Source organism: Rhipicephalus sanguineus, chromosome 11 (genome assembly GCF_013339695.2).
Source record: "Rhipicephalus sanguineus isolate Rsan-2018 chromosome 11, BIME_Rsan_1.4, whole genome shotgun sequence".
Lineage (NCBI taxonomy): Eukaryota > Metazoa > Arthropoda > Arachnida > Ixodida > Ixodidae > Rhipicephalus > Rhipicephalus sanguineus.
This window is the reverse complement of record NC_051186.1, coordinates 38174503-38183372: the sequence shown is the minus strand read 5'-3', so window position 1 is coordinate 38183372 and position 8870 is coordinate 38174503. Positions and strand designations below refer to the sequence as shown.

Genomic DNA, 8870 nt, shown 5'->3' with positions numbered 1-8870 from the left:
AGCCAACATCACGCACTGCCTGTTTCAATTCCACGAGACATGAACAAACCAACTGTAGACTTATGTTGCCTGGCTTTTTTTTTTTTTTCATTTCGTAGCTGTGACCTGATATTTCTTTTACATTCCCTGTGATGCGGACGTGAAACGCATGTTGAATATTGGGCACATTAATATGCTTGCTGGTGCAAGTGACAGCAGTAGTCCCATCTGCTCGTGAATCTTGAAAGATCCCCAAAATGTGCCATCGGAATCATTCACATTACAGTTGTGTAGTCCCCTCCAGTTAGGGTTGCCACCTGGCTTCCTTACAGTCGACCCAACTTGTTTAATGCCATGGAATTTGCATAGTTGTGCCCAAGGTGTCTATACCGTACCAAGGAATATGGAATATTATTCCGTCTTCCTGATTGGCCATTTCGAAATACGTAACAAGCCCCGCATGGGAATCACCAGCGGCGCAAAGCTTGATGACATGGAGCAGATAGGATAGTCTTCCGTGTTTCATGGTACGGTACAGGTCCGCAAAATTTTGAAAGTTGAGATTTAAGAGGTCAGCAAAGGGAGGAGGGGAGCAATATCAGAAGTCACATATGACTGGGCGAGACAAATCAGTGGTTGTGAAAGAGCCTGTGTGTGCTTTCTTTTTTTGTTCATTTCTGCACACATTAGTTACTTTATAAAATTTGTGTCTATAGTCGGATACAACTTTAGAAGTAAGCAGCATTTACTCCTCAAAGGCGGATGAACACAAGCCTGCACCAATGGGCGCACACTCGGAACTGAGTCATGAGTGGGAGGGCCGGTGGCTCCACCTTTGGAGAACATCGGCGCGTGCATGAGCGGGACTACTTCTTTAGTCGCGGAGCCAATCGGCTGCCGCACTTCGGTCGTCTGGGCGGGGCCTCTCCTGACTTCTTAAGTTGTTTTCGGCTATAGAGCAAAATTCCTTTCATTATATCTGTTATTCATTATGAGCACATGGTTACTCGCTAACACCAGCGAGAAATATTTGAAACTTTCTTCGTCATGTTGATGATCAGTAGATCAAGGTAACACTGGTCATTCGTAAAATTCGACCTTCTAGTTCTTTGTTTTTACGTAAAGCAATGATTGCAGCAGTGTTTAATTTATTAATTTCATATAGAATTGTCTATTGTATTGTTTCTTTTACAATAGCTGCGTTGCTGTGATGTTTAAATGTGTAGGAACACTTACATGCTTATGTGTTACGTGTGAATGTTACAAGCAGTCGCAACAATTGCAGAGCTCTCCACTGAAGTCTGTCAGCTCCTACGTATTTTTGGGACACACGTGTTCTACGAGTCAAGTAACACTGTAGCAGCCACATTTTCGGCCAACTGTACATGTTTGCATTGCTTTGAGATGCAACACAGCTGCATTAAAAATGGTAAACTTTATAAATAAACTCGGTCTGAAAGTCGCCGCAGTTGTGAGATTTCAACGAGCGCCTCGTATTTTTTTGGTAAGGTTGCAGTAGAGAAAGTGTAACCACGTCTTCATTGAATCTGCTCTCGTTTTTCCAAAATAAAATATTTGAAATACCCTTTACTTGTGGCCTTGGCTGACTCCTAACTTGTGATCACGATTGGCACATTTCAGTTGGCGTTCAAACACAATAATGCAGTGGTTATGGCAGTGCTGAGCTCAAGAATATGGGTTCCATTTCTAGCCGCATTTTGTACGGGGAAAATGCAAGGAAGCTCGTTTATTTCCAGGACCTTGGCATGCTTCGTAACCAACTTTACCCGCCACAGTGGTCTAGTGGTCTTGGTGCTCGACTGCTTACCTGCAGGCAGCGGGATTGAATCCCGGTCGTGGCGGCCGAATTTTCAATGGAGACTGGAATCCTCGAGGCACATGTACTTAGATTTGGGTGCACATAAAGAACTCGGGTGGTCGAAATTTCCGGAGCCCTCCACTATGGTGCCTCTCATAATCGTATCGTGGTATTGGGATGTTAAACCCCAACAATTGTTGTTATTCGTGATCAACATTGAATAACACACTCAGCACCAGTAGGCAAGGACAGATGGAAGAAGACAACACAATGTGCCAACTTCAACAATTTTATGCCGAGTAAACAATCACAAACACAGAAATGACTTATATCCGAAAATTCGTTATAAACGCATATTTGTAAAAAAACTATCAATGACGAGACTATTCACTCGCTTCGTTATAACGAACAGTTCGTTATATCGAGGTCAGCCCGCATGCCATACACAGTTATGCCTCATTCGCTCCAACTGTCGGACAAAGCAAGCTTTTCCAAAAAGGCAGTCTTTAATAAGTCACTTGCTTCGACCTCTTCAAAAAATAGCCTGTGCCTCAATAATCTTCCTGCCGATCTAAAGTCCCTGGATTTTTTTCGCTTAAAGTGAAAAATCTAGGGACTTCATGCGAGTCTTGTGAACGACGCGGTTACACTTAGCATTTGAACTACGGTACGCTCACGTCTTTCTGTATGGTGGTAATAAAAAATGTAACCACGTTTGATGGCTTTGCTCGATTTAGCGCGTATTTTGACAAATTTTTAGTATGTGATGCAATATCGGAACTACAGTGTACTAGAATAATCGGAACCAAGTTAAACTAGCGACAACGACATCACGCAAGCTCCATAAGTCAGCATTAAGTCAAAGCAAGCAAAGTCGGAGCTCACGTAAGCTTTTTCGGCCAATCCAAGTCGAAGTGGCCGGCCTGTGGAGCACCTGTGAGCTTCAAAACATTTCGCGTTCACTTTGCGTTGCGCGGCCGCGACCTTTTATCCTATCTTTTCGTCTCTAAGAGTGTGCGCTATCGCTATAACATTTCGCAGAGTTCTTGAACAACATCATCAGGCTGTGAGAGTAGCCGTTGTGGTACTTTCAGCGCTTTCAGCGGAGGTGTACAGCTGAAACTGGCGACCATGGATTCTCTGATGCAAACAAACCTCTACGAGCTCCTTCAGGTCGCCGTTGGCGCTGACGAGAAGGAGGTGAAGTGTTCGATTTTGGCCTACCAGTTTTCATGTACATATGGTTTTCACTTCCGAAGTACTTACTAACGTTACTATATTAGTTGGTACTTACCAGCTACGAGATGTTCGTGAACACCGGTTGTTGCTCGAGATCTACGCCTTCCCGTTTCTTCAGTATCATGTTCACACAGTGCACTGTCGATCGAGCCTGTCACTATTGATAACGATCGAAAGTGTTCCCCGATCATGTAGTCATTCAGTCACTGTGGATTTGGCGGCGTTTTTGTATAGTAGACAAAGGGGCAGATGAGCAAGCACGGGGTCATCGATCGTATGCATTTCGCTCTGCTTTGCTCGCATGTATATTCCGACGTCACACGGTGCACTTTTGATCTTGGTTGAGCCCGATGGGTGTCGGATGGCACTGGGTGGCATCTTCGACCAATCGGACCGGAGCGCCAAGGTGCTACGATGATTGGACGAAACTGCGCACGGGTGCGATTTGACGAAGATGCCAGGAGTTCCTCCACTGTCATTGGCTCCCTTCCACAGCTCGCGCGAATGAGCCAATCGCGATCGGGGGATTCGATCCACATCCCGATCGCTCATTGGCGCAAGCTACGGAAGGGAGCCAATCAACGGTCGAGAACTCCCCTATGCGCGAAGCATACCGAAAAATTATTTTGTTTGTTTGGTTGGTTGTTATTAATGGAATGTTGAAGTTCGTGCTTCTGGAAACATGTTCGTGTATTCAACAACTGCTTTTTTTCTTTGCAACTCACAGATCAAGAGTGCGTACCGAAAGAAGGCATTGACATGCCACCCGGACAAGAACCCTGACAACCTCCGAGCAGGTAAGGCGAAATATTAAAATACGGCTGCCTCAACAGCGCCACTTTAGCCGAACTCTTTCAACAGCTGTCCCGTGCCTTGGAGGTGCTCACCGACCCGGCTGCACGAGTAAGTACCAGACCTTTGTCCACATTCAGCATATGTTCATCCCTGATATAGACAGAGCAATTTTATTTCATAATTATCCAATACCTGGGCTCATGTAGGTACCAGAACTTTGTGAGCTTCTTCCGCATTCAGCATCCGTTCATTCCTTATGTAGCCGGAGCAGTTTCATTTCATAGTTCTCTAAGACCTGAGCTCTGCGAGAGTTTCGGCATACATTTGCAGAAGAGTGTCCAGAACTTTCCTAACTTCGTCCACATTTGTCATGCCATTTCCTAAGTAGACAAAACTGCTCATTTCATAGTTGTCCAAAATGCTAAGCTTTGCCAGAGTTAAGGAATCCACTTGTAGCAGTTCAGAACTTTGCAGATTTGCGCAGATGAAACTGTTTATTTTACGATTGTCCCGGTCTTAGGCTCTGTAGAGTTATGGTGCACAGCCGTGGCCACGTCTGTGCAGAGCACATGAGCAGCTGGTTTTTGCTCTGCAGGGCGACATCTTGCTTGAGGCAGTTTCGGGCTCTGACGTGGTGTGTCGGGAGCATGCGCGGCCTAGTAGTCAGGCTGACCACGTCAGAGCCCGAAACTGCCTTAAGGTGTTGGCCCGCAGAGCAAAAACCGGCTGTACATCTGCAGAGGGCTGTCCAGAACTTTGTGGACTTTGTGCACATTCAACATTTCTCCATTCCTTATGCTTTTTTTTCTTGTTTCCTCTTTCACGTATGAGACTATATGATCGCTTCTTTCCAGAATGCATACGATGCGGTGCTCAAAGCTCGCGAGGCGGCCAAGATTCGCCACCAGGGTATGGACGCCAAGCGGCGCAAACTCAGGGAAGAACTGGAGGCCCGCGAGGCGCCGGGGCAACAAGCAGCAGCTGCGGCAACGGCTCAGCAACGACTCGAGAAGGAGGTGGAGAGGCTACGCCGCGAGGGCTCTCGGCAGCTGGCTGAAGAGCGGGAACTGCTCCAACGCCAAATGAAACAACAGATGCAGCAGAAGGACGAACAGCCCGACGATCTGACGAGAGTGAAGGTGGGCCACACTTTCCGTTCGCCGCACCTTGCTAGGTCATCTTCCTTGTCTTACGCTTTGTGTTTTATCGCTGGATTTTCAACCATTAAATGGACACTAAAGAGAAAGCTAAGCTCGCTTGTTCTGGTGAAGTGATCCTCCGCAATACCAACACCACTTTTGCCACAAAAAGGCACTTGGTAAGCCACAAAAGCACGTAAAAAGTGAACACGAATAACAGCTACGCATTGAAGTTCACACACCAGCTCGTTGAGAGGTCTTTCACAGCATCTGCTAAAGCTACCCCCTTCAAGCACAGAGTACAATGGAATATCTGTCAATCTATCAAATTTATGCAACTTTATTTCAGGGCGCTTGATATTCTATTGCAAGAAAGAGAAGGCGGTAATAGTTTGTTGATCTGTGCATTCTTTGGCAAATAACCTTAATTAGTCCATAATTAAAGATCTGTTTATTATGAAGTGAATCGTAATCTATGTTTGCATAAAAATAATCAACTCTCAGGCTCATGGACAATTTGTTATTGGTTATATCAACTCCAGTCAAACTAAAATCATAATTTTAGAGTGGTTCCTGGAACGAGGCACGTCAAACAACTCGTCCAACATGGTGCTGTCTTCAGCAAAGTGATCTTCTGAAGCAATGTGCAGAACAATCAAGCTACATGAGTGCTAGCTGTCGATTCAGGAAGTGTGTACAAATGTGCGTCTCGTGTTTAAAGCCTACTGAAGTAAACCGCGTGGCACGTGACAAGCCTCTTATGTTGATGTGTACAGTACTAGCAGGGACAGTTGGGCGAGTTGGTGTAAATTCATGTTTGAAAAAAAGCTAAAAAAAAACAACACACATGCACGAAGGAGGCAGGACGACGTGCTGATGTGTACAACTGTACACAATGCTGCTGAAGGGGTTGTGTTCTCTTATCTAGAAAAATGTTTAACGATGTGCTCTGTGGGAGCCAGGAACTTAGCTTGGTAAGTTTCTGGAACTTATACCAAGCCAACATGGCTAAAATGCAGAAAGATTGCACTGATGCGCTGACGTTGGGGTTTCAGTACAATATTCAGAAATAAAACTTGGACCTGTCTTTTCTCTTCTACTAATGAGCTTAAAATCACGAAACTAGTGATGCTAGAGTTCTCAAATAATTTTTAACCTAAACTGACTTACACAGTGTTTCACTTTAGTGTCCCTTTAAAGAACCCCTAAACAATCTCTGAAAACACAAAGAACAAGCGTATTATTCTCTCTTGGGGTTTCCTGTCCTTTCTGCACAATTCGCGACACCAGCAGGCTGTTCACAGGACGTCATAAGGAAGCAAGCTCTCGATTGGTCCATATACGAGGGATATCAGTTGTGAATTGTCTCCTACCCTGCTTTTCCATGCAGTCGCACGCCCGTTCTGCCTTTTGCATGACTATCGTACATGATCGACTGATTTCACTTAGTTTTGTGCGTTTTCGACTGCCCAAGCAGAGTTAACAGCGTGTAGTCCAAAAGCATGAAATCCTGATAGGCTCAACACTTAGTGCCGATATTGTCTGCGTTTTATGAAGAAATAAAGTGCTGAGGAGGATATAGCACCTGTAGGAAGGGTAATGAAGGCGACAAAGAAACCACTCGAGTCGTTTTTGAACTCAAAGTGGTTTAGGGGCCCTTTAAAGTACTTCAGATGTCACGTAGTCCAGCAGTTTTGCAGAGAGATTGACACCATCACCAAGACTCAAGATCATCGTAGCAGTTGTGTGGAACTAAGCGCCCGCTACTCAACTGCAGGTCCGCTGGAAGCAGCAGCCTGGACTTAGGGGCTACACAGAGACAAGCCTGCGGCAGCGGCTTTCCCAGTACGGAACCATCAGCTGCCTCGTCTTCCGCAACGGGTCGGCTCTCGTGGAGTTCGAACGGCCATCCGCAGCTGTAAGTGGGTCACTTTGTACTCCTGCTAGGTGCAAATGGGAGTGGAAAACTACCCTCACATTTACCTTCGATGTGTGACTCTTCATTGCCTCTCTGATTTCCTCCTATATCAATAAACCTATGATGGTAAAATCAACAAATTTGGAGTTCTCAGAGTACAATTTGTCAATCTAAACCGATTCATTGTGCTCAGTATTGTGGTGGTCAAAATAATCCATTATGGCATGCCTCGCAATCATGTGATAGTTTTGGCACGTAAAGCCACAGAATTTAATGTTTCCTGAATTTGCAGCGCCTGGCATCCCAGGTGGAACTAGGGAGCCCCGACGAAGGTCCACTCACGGTTCGTCTGTTGGGCGACTCGAAAGGCGGCGAGAGCACGCCACCCCCACCACCGCCGCAACCGATGCGAACGTCTCATGTCGACGACGACTACGAGGATCTGGTGTTACGAAAGCTGCAGCAGGCTGCTGCTGCTGCATCACAGCCATAATAACCGTGGTTGTACTCATGCTCATCAACTAGACTGTGCTTTGCACCACGCATGCTTCGTAAAGCCCAGCGCCTTGCAAAGATGTGCAGCCTTGAAACACCAGTGCGGTGCTGGACGCTCAGCTAGAGTGTACATAATGAAGACTGCACTCATGGACACTGAATCAACTAGGGGTGTGTGAATATACTAGTGATTTTCGAGGTGCAACCAAATACAATTCAAGTAGTGCCAGAAATGAATATAATTTCAAATATTTTTCTAATAAGTGTCAAATATGAAACAGCCATCTTTACAGTTAGTACAAAATGATGTTCACAAACAGTTAGTACAAAATGATGTTCACAACCTAGTGTTTATAATTTTAGCATTAAAATTATAAATAAGTTGATTCTTCAGGATACTTTAGACAGTGTGAATGATCATTGAACAACCAGTAAAGCCTAGCTGTCCAAGCAAAATCAGACACTACGTCTCGCGTATTATGTCCATGCCATGCCTTTGTGGATGAAAGTTATCGTACTTTGTCAGACCAATTTCGTGTTTTTTTGGGTGTAATTAACATCTTAAGGGGAGACGCGGGTCTTTTTTTTATTTCTTTTATTAGCTGGGTGAACTGAACGAAATTTAACAAACTTATCCCATTTTTTCTGCAGATTCCAAATCTCTAATTAGATTTTTGGTAGCTGCATTAGTACAAAAGATGTGCAATCTCTAAAAGCATATTTCTTACGAGAATTTTTGGCAACTTTGCTTTGTCAAACACAGAAACAAAGTATGTGGCAAGGCTGCCAGAGAGCTGGTTTAGCCGGTGATGCTAATCCGATTGTCTTCAGCAAACTTTGAATGCAAAATAAATAGACATAAATGTGAGTGAAATTTTTTTGCTGCATACTATTTCTGATAATCGAGAATTATAATTTGGTGAACAACATTATAAGAAAATAAATAGCATCACCGGCTAGACCAGCTTCCTGGCAATCTTGCCACATACTTTGTTTTTGTGTTTGACAAAGCAAAGTTGCCAAAAATCCCCGTAAGAAATATGCTTAAATATGTGTTAGAAATTGCCTATCTTTTGTTCTAATGCAGCTATTAAAAATGTACTTATAGAGATTTTGAATGTACAGAAAAAGCTGAATGAGTGTAATAAATTTCATGCCATTCACCCAACTTTTAAAAAGCCATTTTTTAAGACCCACGTCTCCCCTTAAGACCATTCAAAAAAATGTTTTACCGATTGCCGTTGTTCACTTCAGTACTTGAAATTTTCAAATTATTCACGCAACCCGTCAGCCATCTCGATCTATAGGCGCTCCATCAGTCATCTCCTGTGATGCGAAAGTGTCCTGGTTACCACCCAGACCTACCGATGGCCTGTTGCTACAGCAACAAGTTTCCTTTCAGAATAAATTCGCACCTGTAGGCTTTTGCAAAGTTGCTGCAGGAAACTGCACTGCAGTAGTGTGCGTCCTTGCCAGGATTACCAAG

The 8870-nt window shown here is 44.5% G+C and overlaps 1 protein-coding gene across 1 annotated transcript; it reads left to right on the top strand.

Annotated features, from left to right (window-relative positions):
* Positions 1–2713: 2713 nt before the first annotated feature.
* LOC119375665 (dnaJ homolog subfamily C member 17) lies at positions 2714–8302 on the top strand. The gene is made up of 6 exons (XM_037645896.2): positions 2714–2998; positions 3765–3834; positions 3882–3940; positions 4687–4971; positions 6749–6889; positions 7182–8302. Exons 1-6 carry the CDS (start codon positions 2930–2932, stop codon positions 7380–7382), a joined length of 825 nt encoding a protein of 274 aa, XP_037501824.1. The 5' UTR covers positions 2714–2929; the 3' UTR covers positions 7383–8302.
* Positions 8303–8870: the final 568 nt, after the last annotated feature.

Excerpts from the sequence above, each read along its gene's own strand:
- LOC119375665 (XM_037645896.2), top strand. The coding sequence starts at position 2,930 with ATGGATTCTCTGATGCAAACAAACCTCTACGAGCTCCTTCAGGTCGCC. Across the intron at positions 3,941-4,686 it reads TCACCGACCCGGCTGCACGA|AATGCATACGATGCGGTGCT; the intron begins GTAAGTACCAGA and ends GCTTCTTTCCAG. Across the intron at positions 4,972-6,748 it reads ACGATCTGACGAGAGTGAAG|GTCCGCTGGAAGCAGCAGCC; the intron begins GTGGGCCACACT and ends ACTCAACTGCAG.